Consider the following 25,278-nt stretch of genomic DNA (forward strand, 5'->3'; position numbering starts at 1 on the left):
TCTCCACTCACGGTAAATAAGTTGCCCCGAAAGGTTTCAGCTGTGCTGGGGCCAGGCAGGATTTCCCCTGCTGGGGTAAAGCACCTGAACAGCAGGCAAAAAAATTCCCCCCTGCTTCCTACCGCGGTCTGCGATTGTACAGAAGGAAATTGCCCAATTTTCTCAGAGGTGGATGGGAGAAGGGAGAGACCGGGAGGAAGGAGGGTGGACTGGAGCACGGCAGCACAGGGAGAGAAAACCGGACGGTGTGTGCCAGCAGGATAAACTCAGGCAGAGGCTGATCACTGCTCAGATCACTGAACAGGCACGCGGGGAGGGAAACAGGCTGGCGGGCAGAGACCGCGCACGCGCAACGGGAGCACTGAGAGCCCCCAAAAGAGCCGGCGCTGGGAGAGGGCAGAGGACACGGCGCGGGGGAACGGTGCTCCGGTGTCCTCTGCGGGGCTGCTGGCCCCTCGCAAGCGCGCAGGGCGATCACCGCTCTGAAGGGACACATCGAGGGATGCACGTTCCGAAAAACCCACGTTCAAGCGTCTCAAGCCAGGCACCAAAGCAGCTAGATACTTGTCACCTTCTGCGTCTCGGTCGATTTTAAAAATGGATTCGATCGCGCTTCTTTTCAGTGCACTGCAACACCACATTCGTTAGCATCTGTGAACCTCTCAGATTCCACGGTGCTGAATACCGAAACAGAAATAAATATGGATTTGAACAGAGCACAATAAATAAATCATGGTACTATCCCCTGAACAAGAAAAAAAAATATTGAGTATTTTCTCAGTAGAGTTATGAATTTTCTGCGCAGCACAAAGCAGGAAGGTCCTGCAGAGAAACAGCGTGAGAACAGATAATTTAAGATTATCCTAACTTTGCCCTATAACAAGGGGGCAGGAGGAGACGACAAGTTAAGGACGGCTAGCAACCTTAACCCTACAATTTCTTATTTTTAAGCATTCGCCTGTGTGACCTTCACAAGGGGATGATGCCTGAGGGTGAGAGAGATTAAGAAGCTGGCAAAGGCCAAAAGGGATTGTTTGTTTGCTGAATACGGATTGCCTCAGACCACTTGGTGAGGGGAAAAAAAATAGATCTGCAAGTAGTAGAAATAACTGATTGGCTCCACCACTCCTTTAAGTCCCTCTCACCTTCACTGACATGTTACATGGACTTCCTACAACATGCTACTGCAGGAACCAGGCATATTCCTACAGTAATCAGTCTCTAGGAAAAATACCTTCAGGGCCTAAAAATCGGAAAAACCACGCTCCACGTTTCGTCCCTTGCTCCGTCCTCCAGCTGCTGCTCTCCCACGAGCGCACTGCGGGCTCAGGGGCCACGTCAGCAGAGCTCGCCGAGCGCCCAGGCGCTGAGCGCCCTGCCGAAGCGCAGCCGGCAACCGCGCGGGCAGGAGACCGGTGCCCCCTTCGCTTCCAGGGCGCTGGGCCACGCTGCCGGGCACTTGCGCTGCTACGGCACTCCAGAAATGCTTTACTGCAATGATAAACTGAAAATCTTGCAAATTTAAACGAGGCTTAAGTTAGCGCCAGAACTGATTTTCCAGTATTTTTAAAAATAATCCTTCCTAGCCTACAAAAAGAGCAGACTAGAGAGAATTCACAGCACCAATGCAACGCAGTAGCTGTTAATAAACCAGGGAGAGGTGATACAAGAATCTGGATTTCTAAATTTCAAGTTAGCAAATTAAGCGGCGACTTCATTGTCACTGATAAAGCACCAACATCGTCCTAGATTTATTAACATGACAAACTTCAAGGGAGTACTTTATAACGCTCAGTATTATTTGTAAGGTTGGATAATAAAGAATCACTATTTTTCAAAAAGTCCTCTGCTGTTTTTATTGAGCATTACAAATCTTTGCGCTATTTTAGGCAAATAAGAGAAATACTGCAGTTTCCCGTCATAAATGCCATTTTTCTGCACTGTGAATTACGAAGGAATGGCTCTTCTACAATAATCAACAATTACAATCCAATGTGGAAATTAAAGCAACTAAATGCCAGAGATACCTAACAGAGAAGAACCAGCTTAAGATTTGAAGTCGCGGTATTTTTCCCAAGGACTTGAACTACTGATTTAATATTACTGTTTCATTAACATGATGATACAGAACTTTATGAACAGCACAGAAAACAGTTAATGAAACCCACTTAAGAGGCTTCATAAAATCCTTATTTCTTGTAATTCTATCGCACCTGCTTACAGGCCAGCTAAGCTGTACCTAAATTTATAGGTTAACTGTTTAAACCCTCAGTTTTCTTCCTTTTCATTGTCCAAGTTGATGGATACACAATTCCAGGTGTAAAGAAAAGGAGCAGCAGGGAGATCAGCAACTCTGAAAAAATCAGTCCTATTAACTCACACTAATCGGTCCTATTAATCACACTAACGATGAACTAAGCAAATTAGCAGAGCAATAATCTTTCACTGTTCAGATTAAGTTCACGACTGGCAGGGAATCTACGGTCAGTGCCAGGATGGGTGCACTACGTGTCGTGAAGCCTCAGCGGCCTGATCTCACGTAACAAAACCTCCTTTCTCACCTACACGAAGCCTCCGGCAGCTGTTTCCCCTTCCCGCTCCAGAGAAATTCTTGGATTGCTGCCCAAAACTAAATTTTAGCCAATTATTTACAGCACAATTTGGACCTTATTTCCTTCAGCAAAACAGAATGCAATAGGATAATATTCCTGCATTCCTTTTTTCTATTGCTTTTCCCCTAAAACTACCTTCCTTTATACAGCGTAGGAAGTCTACGTGGCATTTCATGATGTACTACAGAGAAGGCAAAAGGGCAAAAGACAAAAGCCATAATTCTGAGCTATGTCGTTGTTGATACTAAGAGTAAATCGGTTATTAAATAGAGAAAAGCCACATAAAAGTTATTTGCCAAAAGGCGATGGGAATGACAAAATTCTATTTTAAAACTTCTCCCCAAAGCCTCACACACACATTCAGAAGGAAAACATTTGAATTTACTAAAAATGTATGCTTAACAGCATTGACAGAACTCTCCAAAGTTATGAATTGCTAAACTCATCTCAAAAGAGACATTTTCATTACAGAGGGCTGACATTTCTTACATTGTGCTTCTCATCCTTTTGCTTCATTGCTATGCACGAGGATTGCCTTCATGTTGTCAATAGGCAGCAGGCAGGCTTGCAATCGTGAAGAGCATCATTCATCTCTTAAAAGATATTCCATTAGAATAAACAAACTTAATTTGCAGTTGAAACTCCAAAGCACTGCTGGGCTAGATGAGTTACAGAGCATGAAGTGTGATTATTTCCAAAGACCACTAAGCTTTCATAAACCCTTCAACTACAATTCCACCGTGCAACATGACCATGCAAAAACTACGCTGTCTTAAACTCCTTCTTGTGTCTAGAGATCTAGGTCTTTACTAAAAAAAAGCAGCTTTTGCAGCTTACATGCCTACCACCACTGCAGTCAATGTAGTTTAAAACAAAGACTGTTCCTCCTTTTATAAGCAGACCTCTTCAGTAAGCATACATTTTGTGTATTAGCGTATCGATGACAGCAAGGTTACACCGGCAACCCCGAATGTTTGCATCTGGCCTTCCAAATGTGAGACAATATGGTTAGCAAGGAGAGACGACCTCTTTTGCAAAAGTTGCATTTTCAGACCAAAATATTTTACTGAAACCAAAAGCATCTGATGCAAGTCAGAGGCACCTAACCTGCGAGATGCCACTTCTACAGGCACTCACTCCTCAGAGTACCACCCTGCTTTAAATTGCAATTTATGTCAGTAAGTCCTCACTTCTAAAACACGCAGAAAACCCAGCCTATGCCTTGCTACCTAAGAGTGCCAGAAAGACCAACGCTTAACTTACTACATAGCTCACATCTGCTACAGGAGAACGCATTTAACTTGAATTGATCTTGTAACTAAGCAAACTTGGCTTTACTTAAGGAATCACAACACTCTGGTGCTCTCCTCCTAAATGGGTCTCAGCATGAAGGGAGACTAATTAACCGCAGCACTGCAAGACTGCGCAGGGACTACGTCACCCCAGGTAACAGCCTGTCTCCTTACAACAAATGACTGAATTGTTTCATCTTCGAAACTTCAGCATAAAATGCCCTTCCAAGGACTGCGGCTTTGTAATAAGACAGCCAGTAACTGCGATGCTCCACCTCCCATCAGAGACACAAATTACCTCGTGCTGTAAGAGTCAGTTTAACTACCATAAAAATTAACTTTAAAGAAAGTACATGTGTACTTTAGATTAAGTCTCAAGAGAGAGAGAATAAAAGTAATGCGCAGTGTTCTTCAGCATTTCCATTTCAATATTCCCTCGGATTTCATCATTACCCACTGGAAATTTGTTGGTACCAAAAACAAAGCAGAATTCTGTGTCAAAATGGAAAAGCATGCAACAGCAACCTATAAATGCGAGAATCAAACTTAAAAGTTTACTCGATCAATTAAACACGGAAGGATGACCTTGATACATAGATAAAAATACTTGCTGTTTTAGGCACACTTTCTATAAAAACATTTCTCACTTAGAGGAAAAAGGCATTTTAATGAGCTTCTCAGTTCACACATTTACATTTCTTGCAAGTCTTTGGCATAAACAATTTAAAAATTGGTATTGAATCTTTCAGCTTCTTATATTTGAGATTCTAAAGGGTTATATCTCTTTTTGATAGAAAATAACAACAATAATTAAAAAAATCACCCTACAGCTCACCTCCATTTTATGATTATATCTGCTACGTTCTTCAGTCCTTAGCACGTGCCCGAGAGCACTCCGAACGTTCAATCCTTCGGACTACCTGACTGGCGTACCTTGCCTCCATCGCTTTATGGAAAACAAGCATCATTTATAGCATCCCATCAGCTGTACAGACGATGAACCTTCCACCCAATGCTAACTATTACCCCTGCATAAGCCACGAGGAGCCTAATGCTGTGCTTCATATAGCATGTCAGATGTATTCATGCCACACGTATGACAATTCGTGCGATTAGATATTTTCTTCCAAGAAATCTAAAGGAAAACTATGAAGAAACAAGCTGAAAATAGATGCAGAAAATAGAAAAGGCTTCACTGTCTGTCTTTTAAAAAATAAAAAGTCACCTCAATAATATTGCCTTAGGCATTTTAGTACAAGGAGGTGACCGACTGAGGCAGGCTGGCTGCACTGCACTGCAGCACCATCCTTTTTTCTGATTTGCAGCGTTACCAATTTAATCATCACATAACTGACTTCAGAATCAAGGTGGCAAATCCCATGCCACGTAAACCCTTTCATTTAAACCAGATTCAAGAAGAAGAGAAGAGGAACAAGCCATTTCTGAGTTAACTGCAGTGTTGACTTATTTGCAGCAAGACGGAGAAGCAGCTTACTTACATTAGCATGAACTTGGGGGGGGCGGGGGGGAGAGAGAGAGAGAGAGAGAAGCAACAGAAAAGGTCCCCGAATTGGTCATAGCACCATCCACAGCCAATGCAGATGGAAAAGCCGCACAGTCCTATGACTCCTCAGCTCTGACCCTGGGACGCCTAAGCCATACTCCCCCAAGCCCTACTCAACCAAAGACGTCCTCTGCAACTGTGGGCAGCGTGAGCTCCGAGACAGAAAGGATCACAGGCTCTTTAAATCCAACAGTGTGATTCTGAAAGCCTGTCCAATTTTGTACATCTACATCTTCACCTAACGAATCGAATCCCCTGGGCATCTAACGTCCTGCTTTCCCCCGTGCTCAGAACGAACACCTGTTTCACAGTTACGTGTGCTGGGCACTCCCAATGCAGCCCCAAGCAATTGCTCTACCTAAAGCTCTTGGGGAGCCTGACACAATACATGGGCACAGAGCACAATTTCTAACAAAACACCACAATTTGGGGAGATACCAGTACTTCAGTACCTCACTAGAACTATACCTAGAGGCACGGCATAAATTCAGACCATGGGAGGACCTGGAGTCAATGTGCAACAAGTTCACACCTTGGACCTAAGTTAAAAACTGTCCATTTGGTATGCACCACACCTCACCCAGCAGATCACGTCTTCTGTAACAGAGAAGCAATAAAGATATCTCTTCGATCTGCAAACTGCAGGTTAATGATCGAGTTAGGGCATGTCTTTGATGGAGGTAATAGGGGAAATGCTGAAAGATGATCTATTTGCATATAAGAACATACTTACTGCTCACCTTCAGGAACCTGTCTTAAGTGAGCGTTCTTAGCTGTAGAGTGCCTGATTGCCCTGAAAACACGCTGAAAGCATCACTGACACACAAGTCTAAAATCAGAGGGGATGAATACTTGTCAGTCTTTCCCTTCCCCCTCCCCCTTTTTTCACCCACTCTCCTGCAACCAGCCTTAAAGCTTTCAAGGAAAAGGGGCGTTGAGCTAAATCAACGTCTAATTTTCCAGTTCATTATTGAAATATCTTATGATTTGGGAAAAGAGACAAGAACTTATCTAAATATTAGACTTATGCAAAAGTGTGTACTGTTTCTAACTAATGCTTTAGGCCAAAATTATTGACACTTTTTTAAGCTATTCTGTGAGAGTAGGGTTCTTTTTTCGTAAAGCAGCAGCTGGTTCAAAACCCTCTTAATATGATCTTAATTTATTAGAAATTCTAGCCGAAAGATAAACCAGCTTTTACAATTCCCTTAGTTCAATATCAATTTCTACACTGCAGATATTTAAGATACTGATGCTTAATTTAGTAACATTTTCATTATCCCCAAGGATTACTCAAGAACATTTACATGGAAAACCATTTTGTCTGAATTGTATGGGTTACTGATAACTTGGGTTTGGGTTTCTTAATGGTACTTTATATATATAAAGGAGATAGATACATATATAGAGAGGGGGAGAGATATGCACATGAGGGATATTGGTAATGCAATTTTTAAGGGTGTGTTTGTGAGTGTGTGTGCATATATGTGTATATATACATATATATGCATGTGTGTATATACACACATATACATACGCACATACACAAACTCACAAACACACACTTAATTATATTATTAATATCCCTCATCCATCAACATGATTCCAAACTTAGAAAAGTGAAATAAAAGAGGAAGAGAAGTATCCTCCTTCCTCTAGCATGACTCTAAATAGTATGAGATGTTCAGGAGCACTACCGTATCCCACAGACAGACCAGAATAACTTTTTGTCCCTCACAGAAGCTCACTGAGTTATTTTCCAGCCTTTTCTTCCAAGCAACTGAATCTGCTCGTATGCCCCATGCAGGAAGAAGAAATCACACAGCATTGCTTAAATGCGCAGAGCACCTCCTCTTCCATGTCGGTGCCGTTCTGGAGGCATTCCTCCAGGAGAAGGGCAAGAAAATGGAATATAAAACCTCAAACAGATCTATAGATATAATGTTAGAGAGAACATGCATCAGGAACAGCTATTCACTGTGTCTTCTAAAAAAAAGTACTAGGGGACATGCAACAACCCTGGCAAACGAACTTCCAAAAAAAGATAGTGTTCCTGGACGTTAATGGGTTATGGCTGTTACAACTATGGTTGCTAGATCTTTTTGCAGTACTGTGTAATCTAAAGCTCATCCCAGCAATATGGCTTATATTCATCAGTCAAGATTACAGCAAAGGGAACACCTCGGTACTTCTAACTTGATGAAGTTAGTCATTTGTCAGCAACACATCTTCGCTAGAAAAGGGGAGAATTTCCATGGAGGCCCAAAGCAGCTGTACAAAACCTGTTGGTTGCCATATGGCTGCTCCGGTTGGGAAAACAAATGGCTTTGAAAAGACACTGAAACTGCAAAATGCCGCAAGTGCAGTGTAACAAAAGCAAAAGCTTAGGTTTCAGCTTCAGCTTGGCGGCCAGTTGTCACCACGTCAGAAGAGATTGCTTTTAAGAAGCGTAACCCCATTTCAAGAACAAACCCGCTCTGTGAGCTTCCTCCCATCCTCCTTCGCTCTCCCATGCTCGCCGGCGTTTCCCCGCTCGCAGCTTCCAGCCAGGCTGCGAGCTGGGGCGGAAAAAGGGAAACCTCCACGTCAACTCACTCCTGCACGGAGGCAATGCTGTTTGGGCTTTTAGCACTGAACTATTCACAGGTTTAGGGAGAGATATTTAGAAATATGAGGAACACGTTCTGCCCTACCTCTACTCCTGTCTCTTTTGAGGAGGGGGGAAAAAAAGGCAGCCTGGATGGAAGCACAGCACAGGCCTGTAAGGCACCTACTGTAACATTTGCTGTCCTGCCTTGCAATAAAACCACGCTATTGAGTTGTGGGCACTTAGCCAAGAGGATCCCACCTCTGTCCTCACTAACACTTACTTCGGGGGCTGTTTTGCAGCTGCTTTTTCTGTGCCGCAAGAATCTGTTTGAAAACCATGCAACACTTACGTAGCAAAGAAAATCTTTCTGGATGTAATTGTCTAGTGAATTATAGATGTTTCATGTAGAAAACCCTCCTAGTTATCGGCTGTCAGGTACTCAGAAAAGATACTCTTTCAGAAAAGAAGTTTACCTTCCAACATTAGTATTATTTACTGATCACTATAGCTACACCTGCACTGCACTGCTGACACTTCGGTCACTCCAGAGAGCTCGGCCCTGGGCCAGTGCCCAAACCCCCGGGGCCTTCCCGTCCCCGCTGCCGAGAGAGGCGTGCTGCGAGCCGGGGCCTCGGGGCACAGGATGATCAAAGAGCGAGATTAACTCAGGGATCACAAACAGCCTTTCGCATCCCTCCCCAGAAGCCGGCGCAGGCTCTGCGGCAGCGGTACACCCATTTCCCGTCCCTCATCCTGCTCTGCCGGCGGGCGGGGGATGCGGCTGGCAGCCGGACACGTCCCGCTGCAGCTCAGCTGTCTACAGCAAAAGCAACCTGCTGCCTCCCGCGGTGACCCTGCAGGCTGGGAAGCCGCCGCGCCAGCCGATGGACCTCGCGGTGGTCCTGCCGGGAGGGATGCCCGCGAAGCCGTCGCACACCTAGGTCAAACCAAGTTTTAAGCATTTGGACTGCTCCAGGGGAATCCTTTCTGCAAAATTTTGGCAAAGCTGGCTCATCTGCTCCAGAAAGCATGACTAAAGGAACCCAAATTTGGGTGTCTGTATTCAGAATCACAGCAAGCTTGCTTTTAACCAGCTTTGCTGTCCTACGCTTTGGAAGCACGGCAAGAACAGGACAGATCAGCGCACACGCCTTTTGAAATCTCCATAAAATTTTGTTCACAGTCAGACAAGTTAGAAGATGGATATTGCTGCATCAGTAATGCCCCTTTAAAATAGCTGCTGCAATTACAGCTTGGGGACTTTTTTGAAATACTTGTGGTCAAATGGCTATGTGCCATTAGACCACACAAAATTCACCGGCTGATATTCTACACCCTTTCTGCATTATATTAAAGCATCACAGATGGTCCTCCTGGTCTCAGAAAAAGATCAAGGCGTACCAAAAAAAAAAAAAAAAAAAAAAGTCTACAGGAGTTTACAGACCACAGAGCAAGATTTAGAAAATGAGAACTACAAGCAGAGTCAGAGGCTCTGCTGAGCCCAGGAGTGCTGCAAAACAGTGGTGGGCAGCAGCAATTTGACCTCGGTACCTGTAAACCCTACAGAAGTGATGTTTTGTGGGACGTAAGGCACTCTTTTTTTTGTATTTGTGTAAGTTCACATTTAGCATTAGAAACATGCATCTCATGTAGATAGGTATATTGGGCTCTAGGTAAAGTCTGAGTAAGCCTCCCCATAATTTCAAATATTTGTTTATAATGCTTACACTCATGTTGCAAGGCTGATGTTGCTCATAAAAGCAGCAAATAGGCAAAAATGACTCAAGAATATCTGTAGTAATTCATATGATTTAATTGAATCCACAGGTAAATTATACAGCCCCATAAATATTAAACTACACTTAAAGAGCAGCAAGGGCCATTAAGAACAGACAATGCAGTGAAGTGCCATGGTACTGACCAACACTGCAGTGAGATTATTTTATGTACCTTCCCCACATCAGACTCCTACAGCAAATCTTTTGTATTACCAATGAACAACAATCATCAACAGAAGTTACACTGCATTTTTCAGAGGAAAGAAATAGTGTGTATGAAGCACAGAAATTCTTTTTAACATTAACAGCTTCCCCCAACCACAATTATGATATATCCAGAAAAACAGAATACTTTGTCCAAAGTTTGAGACTTCTACAGCATCAGGCTTACCACACTATCTTCTGAATCTGTTACTGAAGTGAAGCCTATTATCAAGATACAGCACAGAGCTTAATTAGAAACAGAAATCAATAATCTAGAAAGTATGAGAAAGGTTTTAGCAATTTCCAGCGTTGGTTCAAATTTCGTTCCTAGAATAGTTTCCAACAATAACGAAACCTTAATGCAAAAATAAGAGTCACCCAGGCATATTACTCTGCTATTACGAGATTTAATTTGGTTTTCAAACTTCTAAGATTTCCTGCGAAGGACGGTGCTTTCTCTTACCAAAGCATCTGCCAGAGATTAAGATCTGGTCAGAGGTACTTTCAGAAGCCAAACTGAAGATTCCCTAAGGCAAGGCAAGGCAAGCAACGTTCCCCCACACATATCCCCTTGCTTTTTTAAGAGAAATTCTTAATAAATCCATCTCTTAAGAAAATTAAGTCAGGCTGGTGAATAATGTAGTGGCACCTAATAAATTGGCTCTTTGTGCAAGACAAGGAAACCAGATGGCCAGGACTGGATACTCTCTCTGCAACCCGGACAGTACGTATGGCAACTGCGACCAATGCAGATGAGGACTCAACTTGTCTCCTACACACTAAACAACCTACTTTTTTCAACATTTCATGAGATGTTAAAAAAAGAGATATTATGAACTACACTTGACGATCTAGACTGAAAGCCAATCCCAATGTATCATAAACAGTTAACCAAAAAAGTCTTCTCAAACAGGACCTGATGCTATTTTGATCTCCCAAGCAGTACCGAAGTATAACCAACAGCTGGATGCGATTACTGCAGTTAGATGCACGTACTCCCCTGAAACACATTAAAGCCTCTCCATGGAAGACAAAAGTTCACAGCAGATACTCAAAAATAGCTGAAAATACAAGAACTTCCATTTTGTCCAACCTAAGAAGCAGGGACGTTCTTAAAAACAATGTAAGCTCAATTTTTTTTAAATGATAGGAGGGAAGCTATGTCACCAAAGCCTTGTAATAGGGTAAAGTGGAAGCATTTTTCAAGCTATTTTTAAAGTCTAGTCAACCGCTTTAGACTACACTGTTCCTAAGGATCAACAACAGTAACTAAACCCATAACCAAAAATAGAAAAGAATTCAAATAGCAATCAGGCCATAATCATAACTAGGTTTTCAGCCACAATCTTCAAACACAAAACTCAAAATAAGGTATTACCTGCCATCAATAACCATAATGTTTTGCATACAAGAAATATCTATCACTCCACCAGCAAGCAGCATGGCTAAATGAAAAATAAAGCTGAAAGACTGTAAGACTATAAATGGTACAAATAAATCCCGAGAAAATCAACCTATATACACTTCCACAGATTTGTGAAAGCTAAGTTGCTCTCCTCTTCTGTGCACCAAGCCTTGCTCCAAGTGTTGGAAACGCTATCGCCACCTCAGATGTTTTTATACGTTACGGTGCAGTCGGGTGCGCGGGGCAAAGAGCAGAACGTCTCAAGTCTTACAGTCTGGAGGACTAACCAGCTACAGTTCTGCTGTGCGGTAATAATGTAACATTGTCACATCCGATTTGTGTCACTGCAACTATCAATTCAAAACCTACCAACTAGACAAAATATAGACTTTATCTAGATTTCTTTTATTATCCAAATTGCTACCCAGAAAGCACAAACATGTTTTTTCCTACACAGCAGGAAAAACAGCAGAAAATACACGTCTTGCTAGAATAACGAGTCTTCATTAGCATATGGCTATAAAGCTACACTAAAACATTTCAGGCATTTCCTTTCAAAGCACAGGAGCGATTCTATCAAAATACTTCTGCATTTGTGTCTCGTCCCCTCTATGCAATTGACTCCAGCAGCACAAATGAGGGGGTGATCACACTACTGCCACGTGCATCCTCAAATTTACCACTAACAAGATACCTTAAACAAAACTTTCCTTTAATCTTATTTCTAGTTTTAGGACATCAATGCTGGAAGGCATTTAATGCATGTTATTTAAGATAAGATATTAGACACTGATGCCGGAACAGCTAAGTTTCTGCAACCCCCCCAAAAACACTGAAAAGCAGTAACGTAGAGAACGCAACAAAAAGCAATTTAACTCTTCTCACCCAAAGCAGAGAGTGATTTTTTTTTTGAAATACTTCAGACCTGCCATATCAATTCTATAATTTGCACTAGGAAAACAAAAATGGAATTTTTTTTTTAATTGTTTTGTGGCTCACTATAAAGGGCGATAAATATTTCAACGCAACGAGCAAACTCCCTCCGAACCCCCATCCCGGGCCCAAGCCGCGAGGCAGGCGGCAGGAAGCCAAGCAGTGCTCCGACGCGCATCACGGCGCTCGCAGAGCTCCCCGGGGCTCTGGGCACTGCAATAAATTTTAAATATTTCCCAGATGAAGAATGAACTTGTAACCTTCTCGGTAGTTCACCACCGCTAGGGCTCTTCCGGGCCGCAGTTTTTAGCCTGAACGGAAGCCGGCCAACTGCGTTTTGCATGGACTTACTACTTGTTTCCCTGACTTCTCTTTCATCGCTTTCCACTCTTATCTACCGGAAATACTACAGATGCTTTCACGGCTGGCGAGAGCAAAACAGATTTTTCCCGTGCGCTCAGAGTCACCCTGTGTCATAAATAAATCCGGTGCCCGGCACCGCGGGAAGGGCAAGAGCGCTGGTGGCGCAGCGGGTGCAGGCGGCTCGGGCGCCAGGCTGGCTCCCCCCCAGCGCGGGCGGCAGCACTTTCCGTCGTTCCGCAGAATATACAGACTTAATCGGCGGCAATTTCTATACTAAAAGCCGCTGTGTTCCAAGATGTACTTTGGAGAGCAAGTATTTCGAGTTCCCTCCCCTCATACCTGTAGTATTAGCTACTTTGGTAACATGTTTTAACAGAAGCTTGAAAGCTATTGGAGATGTTCCACAGGTGAAGATACAAGGAAGGTCACTAAAGGGAAAAAAGCAGGTATTCATTTACAATTCTGTCTGTCCTACCCAAAAATGTAGGTTAGGTCAAAAAAATATATAATTTTTCCCTATCAAAACCCACGTAAATTTAAATGATTTGTCTCAGCTAAAAACACTTTAAAAAACCCCACCCTTTTACACCAGCAGTGAAATACTGTTTTTTCCTGTATCCTGCACTGCATACCTTTCACCTACCTTTAAAAAAGTGTTCACCAAAATTTTCCATTAATGTCCCACTGACCTCTGAATAAAATGAAACGGCCTCAGCTCAGGCTCCCAGATGTACTCTGTAGATACAGCGGCTAAGGAAACAACTCTGTGCAATATGGTTTTGGACCCTCAGTTATTAAAATCACCCCTCTTCCCCATACTCAGTCCCTCTGCCATATATGTAAGGAAACTATGCCAAACATATATGTATGTATATATACGTGTGTGTGTATATTTAAAAATTTATATTTATAAATTAAAATTTATGAATTAAAAATTTATAAATTTATAAATTTATATTTAAAAACCAATACTATCTTAAGGTGTCACCTGAGTAATGTAGTAAATTCCCTTATTGTTTAAAGTAAGATCTATCTGAATTCAGTAGAGTGCCAAATTCAACAGAAAAACAAGCGCTCTCAGGGTTGATCGGCACATATACTTTCATGCAGTTTGAGGTGCGGTGTTACACGCGGGACGATTCGAGGTGCCCGGCAGCCTTTAGCACCGAGGGCCAGCAATTGCAGTCCTCCTGCAGCGCGAGGACAGGCGACCAACCGCTCCAGCGTCGCAGCTTGCTGCTCCGCCAGCAAGAACGAAGCCCCGTCAGCTCCTCCCTTTGCAAGGTACTAAAGGCTGCAGGAAAGTCGGTCTTGGAACAAAGTAACATGTAATGAGCCCTCTCTGTATTTTATACACAATTCCAGCTTACGACTGGGTAACATGGGGTGTTTCCAAGTACCTGCAATTTTCCATAAATCGGCACCTTGCAGTGCCATCCTGCAGGAAATCTCGGTTAAGAGTCATCGACAGGAACGCTATTGCACTTTAATTGTCCCAACACTGTCAAATAATGCCATCTTACCCACGCTCAAGCGAAGACTTATAAATGAGTCATTGAATTGCCATCTTGCCATCAGGAAATGTTAATGGGGGGGGGGGGGGGGAAATTGACTGCATTAGTACAACCTCTACTATGCCACTGAAATCTTCAAACAAAAAACCCCAGTTGCTTCAAGGAAAAGATGCAAAAAAACAGATGAAACAGGAATTAAATACCAAAACCCTGGATTCCTTTTACAAATTTCTGCCAGACTTTAATCTAAGAACAATAAAAGAAGCTTAAAATAAGCAGAATCATACAGTCATTAGGTGGGAAAAGATGACAATTTTTCTGGACTCGAAGAAAACGGTACAACGATCAGATAACAGCTACTCAAACTATTCAACCCTTTACCAAATTACGGTAATGGAAGAGTGCAATTACCCTCCATAGTGACTGCCTGAAGCTGAAGGGAAGTAGAGCTAAGTAAGATTTAGAACTAAGAAATAAAATCAGAAATGCAACTTTCCAAAATACATTCTGAATGATCTTTAATATATTTTAATATCAAAGCACTAGAACCAATAATATTTTGTCGTCCCAGGCCTATACGAAAAAAATCAGTGTGAAATGATTAATTGGCAGACCAGATTTTAAAACTTTACAATCAAATAAATAATGAATCGCATTACGTTATGGAACAAACAGTGATCTTGGATCACTTCCATCCTCAAGCGATCAGGCAGTGTATGCTAAATTAAGGCCGTAATCTCAGTCTTAATGATTTTCTTAGCTTAATTGTGTCATATCACTAATATTACCAATTTCTGCTGCTGCCCATAAAGCTCAAGGCCCCATGCCAATCCTGCAAAATAGGTAATTTGGAACTAAATTAAGCACCAGCAAACATTGAGTGACCTAAAACCATCATAAAGTGCTATTAATCATCAAGCACAAGTCTTAAAAGGCTTGCACTACATGTCCAGAATTTGTTGGCTTGCAAAATACTTCCAGGCAAAGTGGAGCCGCATTGCATTAGAAACAGGCTTCTCAGATATTCTTCCCCAACTTTTAAAGAAGGGCAGATCTAGCCAAAATGCTCCTGTGACAGTAACCCGCAGAAGGCAAAAGCTGACCTTCACCAGCAACGCTATACCAGCAGCACAGCCACCTTTCCGAAGGGCCAGCTAAGGCATGTAAAACTCCTTCGCACCATAAATAAATACGCATGCCTTGAGGGCTAGACTTTGCCAAGCTTTGAAACCTCTGGCTGGGAGAGAAGTAGAGAAGTACGAACTCCGCTAAGGTGCCTTTGCATAACCCTTCAGCATAGCAGAATACTTATCCCGTGAAGTAAAAAATGCACCCTGTTTTCATCATTAAGGTTCTGCCCATGGACAAGCTTTCCTTAGAAGTTGTTCAATGATTAAATTTTATCCCTTCAGACTTATTTCTAAGACCAACTTTTCTGTGCCACAATCCCTCATAAAATAAGTCAGCTTAGTTCTTAGGAGGATATCAGATACAAACCACTGACGCACAAGTCAAAGTTAGCTGAAATACCTTAAACCAGTGCAAAAGCCCAATTTAAAAGCACAAAGCATGTTTCTTCATGAAATGTGAGAATAATCAAAAAGTCCAACTTTTATCCAATTTTCTTTGCTCCTAAACAAGTCTACATTATTTGCACAGGTTATATAAATAAAAACATGTTTTCAAATCAGCGCTTCAGTGCCGTTTCTATTAAAAAGGGCTTTCATGAGGAAGCAAGAGAAGTCATTATACACACACAAAAAAACAGGAGCTTACTAAGTAAGTATATCAGCTTTTGTGTTCTGGTGAGTTCCTTGAAAATAACAGTATTTTTAAGGATTATGCAAAATACTTTTTAGAATGTCCATTTCAAGAGAGGCCAATGAAGCAGTTATATGAGCAAATCATTTCAATATTTATGAAGTTATAAGTAGCTCAAATAATAAATCTGAGTAACACATAACACACACAGGAGTTATAGCAAATTCAACTTCATGGTTTTTGTTTTTTAAAGGGGACCCGAAAAAGGGCATGGACACAACTGTCAGATAAAGATCCAAGCCCTTTTACAGCCAAGTCTTCAAATGACCACACAAGAATAAAACCCTGAAGAGCAGGCATCCGGAGACCGAGCCTCTCTGAAAGGTAAATGTTCTGCCTACCTTGAACCGAAAGCTCTGCCTGAGCTTCGACCGTCTCGTTCCCGGCGTCGGCTATGCAGGAATACGTCCCAGCGTCGTCCTCCGCAACCTCACGGATCTCCAGGCTCCCTCCCGCAAGTAAAAGAAGTCTTTCATAGCTGTGCAAAACAGGACGTGTTGGTAATTAGATGGAAAAACGGATTTAAATGGAGTATCCACACACAAGCGCGCACAGGCTCTCTGTATGAAATGTCTAAACAAACTCCAGGGTTTATGCGCAATATTTCTGGGTGCCATTTACGAGGTGCCAGGTTAGAAAAATTTTTAGCTAGATGGTCAAATATTACACTTTGGCTTTGCATTTAAAACCAAGTTCAATAAATCCATTCTGCACAACGGCAATGCAACTTTCCACACTTCCAGCTTCAGCTCTTCTTAATTAAATGTGATCCAAGATATTTAGACAAGAACAGATAACATTTCAGAAAAATGAAACAATTGAATTGCATTATCGAAGCAATCATTTGGAGGCACAGCTGGGATGGCTTCAGTCCTAGCTGATGAATTTGTCTGGCACTAGAAAGTCTGGGTTTGGAGGGTGGGAGAGGACTGAATTTTTTTTCAAAATACTAACCAAAGAGCATGTGACTACAACTAGCATATTTTTGATCTTTATAGGGTGGCCAATATACAAAAGCCAATACAATTACCTTTTCTATTTCAATTTTTTTACTAGCATTACGTTAGTAAAAATAATATTCTTACCTGAGTGGAAATATAAATTATGACACAAAGCTGTTTGGCTCCCCAACCAGTCACCACGTTAATGAGGATTTATGGTGCTATTACAATTGTTGATTAAATTTTTGGTTCAATATATTTAAAAATGGAACAAATATAACCATTATTTGAATCAAGGGAAAGAAACTAGTCATAAAAGAGCCCAGGATCTTCCATCGCCATCCAAGGGACACCAACACCTGCATTGCAACGCTGCTTTTCACATTGCCGGGGAGGCAGCAGATCAGCTAGTCTGGGTACAAACCAGCAGCTAAAGGGTTACTAAAATTATTAAAAGTTACTAAGCACTGTCACATAGGCAACAAAAATTAGTCTCGCATAAGATCTCACAAATTACCTGAAACATTTGGTAACATTTAAATGAAATCTTAAACACTGAATTTGACCAAACAGCAGCTTTCCAGGTCGGAGCACTGATTTCCCAAGCTGCAGCCCAGCAATGCCGGCGGGCAGGCAAAACGCCCTCATCAGTGTCCTACACACCTTTGTGTAGGACAAATTTGTTAAACAAATTTGTTAAACAAATGTTTCTCATTTTTGCCAAGAAACAGGGTTATATATTTTTGGCCATCTAAATTTTGTTCCCCACTTTTTAAATCAAAAACAAGTACTCCATCTGATTATTTTCTTTGAGAAAACCTAGAAAAAATAGTATCCAGAGTTTACCAATATCTGATCCAATACAAGCTCAGTGCTGTTAAGAGGGCAAAAAAGAATTGTCTTTCAGCCTATTTGATGATTCCTTCTGCATGCATTACCTTGGAATCGTTCTGGGCTTAAAACAAACCTGCTTTTGTAATAAATTAGAAAAAAGAAACCTTAATTTTGTAAGGATAACAAAGCACTTGCACAAAAAGAGTAAAGCAATCAGATTTTAGATGCTAGACACAAAGAATCAGCTTAACGTAAAAGCAATAATACAATTTTAAAAAAATCATTAAAAACAGATCGATTATTCAAATGTCAGGGAATGGCAAAATCAAATTCAAGCTTTTTATACATATTTCATGCTGCCTTTAGTTACACTGTTATGCGCTTTCTTCATATACAATTTCTTGAGTAATTCTGAATACCTAGGCATACTTTTTTACATTTCAGTATGATGAAACATAGTAAACCTTTATCAGTTCACTGTAGGCAGTGTAACAGGCCGGAGGGCTGGGGTGGAGGGGTGTTTGCTTTTTAAATTACTCTTCCCAAAACATCTTACAAGCTCTTTGCAGTCTTGGTAAAGAGCAGCAGATAAAATTAGACAGCATATTAGATTATTCTGTTCAGTCTACTACCAGAAAAATCTCCATAATTTCTCGGCTATGTTTAACCTTTGCTGAGGTGGGCAAGTGTAATTCACTTAATACAAATCACTCCGAGGCCCTGGCAAACAATAATACGTAACCAAAAATATCACACGTTTGTGTATGGCATTAGTTAGTGGTACTTTAATAGCTTTATTAAATATAGCTACTGTTTAGAGTCCTTTCAATTGCTTATTTTCAAATTAACCATCTCGTTTACTGTAGTTTTTTATAGAACTTCCTGTGATCCAGGCAGTCGTGTTTTCTTCCACGCATATGCCCAAATACGAGCTGGATTACAGCACAGATGCTGTTGGAGCCCACAGCAGTAAAACATCGATCCACAACCTGCGGAAAGGGTCCCAAGCGGGAGAGCACCTCCTGCATATTCGAAGCTCAGCGCTTGCCTCCCAAGTGCTGCAAACCCGTCCTGGCATCCACCCCAACCGAAACCTCACTTTTCAATTACAGACTTATCAAAAGCACAAGATTACTCCAGCATTCACCACAAAACAGATCTTCACACAGTAGGATCTTTGGCCACAAAGGATGTTTTTGGAACAAACTTATGGAAGGCGCAAAGATGGCAAAATCTGAGGAACTACTCTGCCCTTATATAACATTTCCGTTACAGCATTTTATATCATCTAAAGTTTCTAACATGAAGATTTTACTTATTCAGAAATAGATTTCTCTGAAAAGGACAATTTTTTTTTCCAAATTGCTTTATACTTCAGTGGCCTCTCCCGTTTCCTTCCATTTCTCTCAACACCTTCCGAATCCCTGGCAGAGAGGTTACTCAGACTGAGTTCACGGAGGAAATCCAGCCGGAAAAGCAGAATGCATACTCAAATCGCTGAACCGCACGTGGAGAACACGGCAGCTGGGGCTGCATCAGTACTGCCAGCCATCAACCTCGCAGTGAGGAGTGGTACACCCTGTATCACAGGATAATACACAAAACGAATTCACACTTCTGGTTCATTGCATCTGCTTTGGTCTGAGCCTAGTGGCAGTTCACTTCATATTCTGGAGCTTTACTCTGGAGCAATGAGGACCAGCAGCATAATTTTCAATTTAGCATAGGGTTTAACCTTTTCTTTCAATTTCAAACAACGCAGTTTTACGAAAATTATTAAATATTATGAAGATCATTAGTTTAAATATTGAGCCAGTTCAATGAAAACTTTCATCCAAGCAGTCAAACATTTTTCCCAGTCACAGCTCATTGGGGCCAATTTTCAACTATTTCCAGTGATCTTTATCTCTAAAAAACCATTAATACAGTAAAGAAGGTCTTAAAGGATAAAAAAGGTTCACATAGTGAAGTATCATGCTTCTCCCAATATGCCAAACAGCGATGCCTAGAGAAGGGTACAGGGAGAGTGCGAGCACATGGAGACCCTTCCTCTGGACAGTCTCCTACTCTTCAATTCCTGAGGACAGAGACTTCCAAGTCCCGGGTGGAAACGGGGTATTTCATAGGCTTTGATAGACTTCATGTTCTATTACGGGGAACCACAACATGAGCAGTCTAATCTTTTGACCTGGGGTCCTTAATTCATAGCTTGGCAGAATAACCCACAATCCATCAGATGTGTCTACTCCCTGCAGCCCTTTCCTGAGACTGCTCCAGTTCCCTCCCCAGTACGTGGCCAGAGGCACACGTCTCAGTGACCAAACCACACAACCAGCCAGCCACAGCGGCATGACGAAGACGCGTCTTTGCCTCTTGGATGGTGTGACGGGAGTCCAAGCACAGGTCCCACCTCCAGCTAGAGGAACGCTCATTGTGCGATGCAGGATTGCTGTAGTTGGATCACGTAACAGAAGACCAAGTGCGATACAGACCTCCGAGCGCTCTCCTGGGACGCCAAGAGGTCTGCCTAAGCCACAAGGCTAAGTCATCGGTCAGGGGCACCAACGCCTACTTTTTCAGTAGATTCACTTTGAGCACTGTATCGATAATGCATTCATAATAAATGTACTAAATCATTTAAAAATTACTTACTGGTTTTGGTGACTTTGTTTCTATTTATATTTAAAATCTTTAAGTTACCAAGTCCTGAAATGATTCCTTGAAGTTAGCAACAGTTTTACTACAATGGATACTTTGGCATTGAATTAACTTTATTCTCATTCAAAGTGCAATGATTCCTCCTCTCTCTCAAGCTCAGAAAAATCATGTATTTTAAAAGTGTCTGCCTGCACCTTTAAATCTAAGGCTAGACAACCACACATATTTCATGAATTTCAGATTAATGTGTGTCCATATTGGGGCGATAACTTCACAGGCTATCATCTCACTGACAAATCAAACAATTTTTAAAATAATGCTTCAAAGCATGCATTAAAAAAAAAATTAGTTTGACAAATATTTTATCACAGCAAACTAATTTCACAATATATTGCATTAGAGGCTTGGTGTCTGAACAAATGGCAAGACTACCATCATTAAAGTTTACTCATATTTATCCACTAACATAAATCTTCTTGCAGTCCTTGACAGATCCTCCATCAAAACTGAACGCCTTCCCTTTATCTGGCCTTATAATAAATATTTATTCCCCAAAAGCCACAGCAGTCCTAAATTCTTAATATTAATCTGTGAAATACAGGTTCCTGTACAGACTCTTATTAAGAATAGAGCTTAGGGGAAAAAACACCATTTAATTCTGTATTAGATGAATTGCCACAGTTAAAACATAAAAGTAAAAAATAAAAGGTTATATCCCTAAACCATTCAACAAGGGTAAAAAAAAGGAAATATTTGACCAGAGTTTTATTTCTGATCTTTTTTTCCCCCATACATACATATATATACACACACACAGTGTGTGTATATATATATATATATATATACACACACACACAAGAACAGGAATAGGATGTTAGGAATAATAAATATATACATACAGAAATATATAATGTATATTCTTATGTGCATATATGTGTGCATGCACATGAATATATTGTGTGTATATATATATGTATAAAGAGGATTTAAGAGATTTTTCTAGGCTGAAAGTACATTAAAACCTGCCCACATGATAACAATCATTTTTCTTTGTATAAAGAAAAGCCACGTTAACTAGCAAAGTCTTATTTTTATGCAAAAGAGCTATTTTAATACAAAATAATTTCCAAAAAAATCAATTTCATCAGCAAAGCAAAGTAGCATCACTATCTGCAGCCAGACCAGACTCTGCAGTACAGCAAGTCCAACTAAATACAGTTCTCTTTGTTCAAGACCCTCCTTTATTTCTTTTGGGGTTCTGCCTTTGGGGAGAAGAAAATATTTATTTTAAATGGAAGAGGAATATTCCTTTGTTTTTTTGACTTTACCTTCCTTAGTAAAGGCACATCCATGCATGTGGCAACCAAAAAGCCTGCAAGGACATGCAGGCACCTGCAGCGTGCAGTTCAACGACAGGCTTTCCAGAGAAGATGCATTCCCATGCACATATTCCAGGAAAAAACAGGTGACACTACAGGCCTGTGCCTATTAATTTGGGCTCGGCAGAGAATTTGCACAGCTCATTTGTTGCAGAAGCACAGAGGTGTTTAATAAAACGGCATCTGAGAAAAGTGACAGCCCTGTGGATTCTGTTCTTGCCTTACCGCAAAATTTCTGCGTGACGATGGAAAGATACTTAAGGAAAGAAATGGTTTCAAGCAAGGAGGCGGTCACAGCGCAGCGGAAGTGCTGTTGCGCGTGGCCGCAGCGAGCGCCCGATGCACAGCTTGCAAAGGGATTCCTGCTCGCAGCAGAAGTCAACTGGAAGCTGTACTTGTAACGTACAAAGTGATATGTAATGCAAAAAGTTGACACTACATATTCCAAAAAATCCAGTCATCCACAGCTCAAGTTGTACACAGAGCAAGACTGAATGTGTTTGCTGAAGCTATGCCTCAGCTCTCCAGTTACAAAATTCCTTACTTTGTATTTTGAAATCAAATAAGCATTTGTGAAGCCCTCAGAAGTTACCGTGATAATCACAGGAAAACTCATAAGGGAATTAACAGTATCCAAAGCAGGATTTGAAAAGCAGGACTCCATGGCAAAAAGTGAGAAGGAAACAAAACAACAAGAGCGGCTGCTCGGTAAGTGAGCAGCACCTCGTGGTGCACTGAACGTGGCACAGGCGAGAGAGGAACGGGGCAGGGAGAGGGGTGGGATGAGGGTAGGGACACCTTTGCAGAGACAATACATCAACATTTTGGATACGAGGACAACAAATTAAGATCTTACCGGGCACATTTATTCTGACGTTTCATTACGCTTGATTGTGCAACTTAACAAGTCTGTACCCATCCGTTTTCTGTGAATGATTTCTCATATTTACAAAAAAAGAATCAAAAAAGAAATCACGTGCCATCAGATCGACATCAGCACAGCTTCCCAGTGGCACTGACCGGTGGTCATTACCTATAGAAGCTTGCATTTTCCAGATAAAGACAGTTCAAATCATGAGCCCCTAGATTTTTTAGGAGGTGACAAAAATAACGTGTGACTACTGTGCTGCTGCTGCAAGAGACTTCCATACTCCTTCAGCTGCCTTCTGGGGCAGCCATACTCCAGCCTATAACCTAACTTTACCCCTCTCTTTCACGATTACCCTGCTTCTGCAGTGAGTCTCACCACTGATTTTGGAGGGCACTGAGAACATCCCACTATCCATTTGTAATTTTCATGCTCATGGATGTATTTTCATTGGATGGACAAAAACATAGCTTTCCGTGATAAGTTTTGCTGTTTTTTTCCCCATTTTCTGCCACATGCTTTTGTAGGAATACACCAATGATAATTTTTAATAGTGTAATTATCACTTAATGCATTCCTAAAGGCCTGTAAATAATTTCTCATTAAAATTGAGTATTAAAATGTACGCAGGATTAAAAAAAAAAAACTATGAAATTCTGCATAAAACACATTCTTAAATTCTTCTGGAACATTTAGATACATACTTAACTTTGGACATCTTCACTGCAGAAAAAGCAATGCTAGTGAGGAATCTCCACAGAGACAGACGCCAACATGAAGAAGTCTCAGCTTTTCTGCAATATCCTTATGCCCTTAATTGCTTCTTTTACTCCAGAGGCAATCTAACAGAGTAATTTATTCCTGAAGCCTTTCTGTTTCAAATAAGATTTTTTTTGTTTCATGTGTCTGCAGGAAATGGCATGAAATTGTTCTCCAGCTCTCATGAACTACCTGACTTGTCATAACACTCAGTCAAGAAGCCCTCTGGCATTTAAACACACTAGGATCCGTTTTGCTGGTTTAAAACCAAGCAGAAATCAAATTGGGTATGAATCTAAAATGGAAATTCCAGCTCAGTTTCTAAATTCCTACCCTTATGTAAAAACATATTAGCCATTACTCACCCTTCTGTGATGAGCTCTTCTTCATTCCTTGTCCACCTGATATACGGCGTTGGAAATCCTACCGCAACACATGGGAAAACTGCACTTTGCCCCGTAACTTTAGTGAGAGAAGACGGCTGCCTCAGAAACATCAAGTTCCGCGGCACCTCTGGATCTGCAAATATTTTGTAAATGACAAGGAAGTTACCAGATGCAGAATCAGAAGATCATCCTGTTAATAAAAATAAAATAAATAAAACCCACACACAATGAAAAGCCTCCATCTTCACAGGCCTGAGTCGCTGTCTTACCTACACGACCAGCTCTCTGCAGGAGGTTCTACCAGCCTCCCAGGTGAATAGCTCTCTAGCACTTTCTTCAGACACACAAACTGATCCCCCCACCCCGCTGGGGTTCAGAGTCCTCAGACTCCCCAGAAAGCAATTTAAGCTAACAGCTACAGCCCTGAAGCTGGAACTACCACCACCCAGAAAGTATCTGCTAAGCAAAGACATAGGTCCAACTGTGGCTATCACCCAAACCACAATGCTGGTGTGTAAGAGCCTGTTCCTAAAAGATAAAATTACTTTCTGCTCTGGGATTGAGGTCTAGCGATTAGGATTCGTTACACAAATTCATGACAGTTGGCCTGGATTACCTCACCTTACTCTAGCCATCTGAATCAAAAAAATATGCTATGGAAAGCACCGAAATCAGCTGTGCCACCATTTCATACCAAACTTTATCAGGTAGCTGCCGGAGAAACAGAGACAGATACCCGAGCTTTCATGCACTGGAAGATGAAATCACTGCAGCAGAGTCAGCCCTAAGCAAAGAAATAACTAAGTAGTTCGTAGGCTGCAGTAACATAAGCTTTATCCTAAAGCAAAAGGATATCATGGTTTTCCATCCTTATAATGGTGAATCCTCTGAACTAGCGTGGGTTTTACTTTAATTTGGGCTGAAATGAGTTTGTTTCTTTTTTCTCCCCTCTTAAGAACAAGCAGGAGCAAATGCGTGTTTACTTATTCTTTCAGTACAAGAAAGGGCCACCTTGACTGTGAGAACCGAGTATGTGTCCAACAAAGACTGCCCAGCAACCTAGTCTCAACTAAACTACTGCAATTAAACATTCAGAACAAAAGGCTAATCTTCTACTTTTCTTAAAAAAAAAAAAAAAAAAAAAAAAAGTTTAAGACTCAAAATGTATCCTTTGGAAAGAAGTTCTAAAAGTCAACTTTAACTAAAACGGAATCAAATTAATCAAGGGGCTCCAGTTAACTCCTGGTCCGAGTAAGATCCCGCATCCTCTGCAATAACTTTGACATGTACCTTACACCATAATCAGAAGCAAATGAATTCTTAGGTACTGGACCCAGCACTTTTATTGTATCAGTTGTCATAACTCTCTTTATGCCA

General features: G+C 41.4%; 1 protein-coding gene across 7 annotated transcripts in view; it reads right to left on the reverse strand.

Moving 5' to 3' along the window:
- The window catches only part of NEO1 (neogenin 1), a 216,225-nt gene that overhangs the window by 100,730 nt on the left and 90,217 nt on the right, over positions 1 to 25,278 (reverse strand). For all 7 annotated transcript variants that reach the window (XM_064517635.1, XM_064517632.1, XM_064517636.1 and 4 more), the window contains exons 4-5: positions 23,881 to 24,034; positions 16,418 to 16,554 (exon numbers count right to left, since the gene is read on the reverse strand). In XM_064517635.1, coding sequence (XP_064373705.1) covers positions 16,418 to 16,554; positions 23,881 to 24,034 — 291 coding nt within the window. The remainder of the gene's footprint in view (positions 1 to 16,417; positions 16,555 to 23,880; positions 24,035 to 25,278) is intronic.

This window comes from Dromaius novaehollandiae, chromosome 10, assembly GCF_036370855.1.
Source record: "Dromaius novaehollandiae isolate bDroNov1 chromosome 10, bDroNov1.hap1, whole genome shotgun sequence".
In the NCBI taxonomy this organism is placed as follows: domain Eukaryota; kingdom Metazoa; phylum Chordata; class Aves; order Casuariiformes; family Dromaiidae; genus Dromaius; species Dromaius novaehollandiae.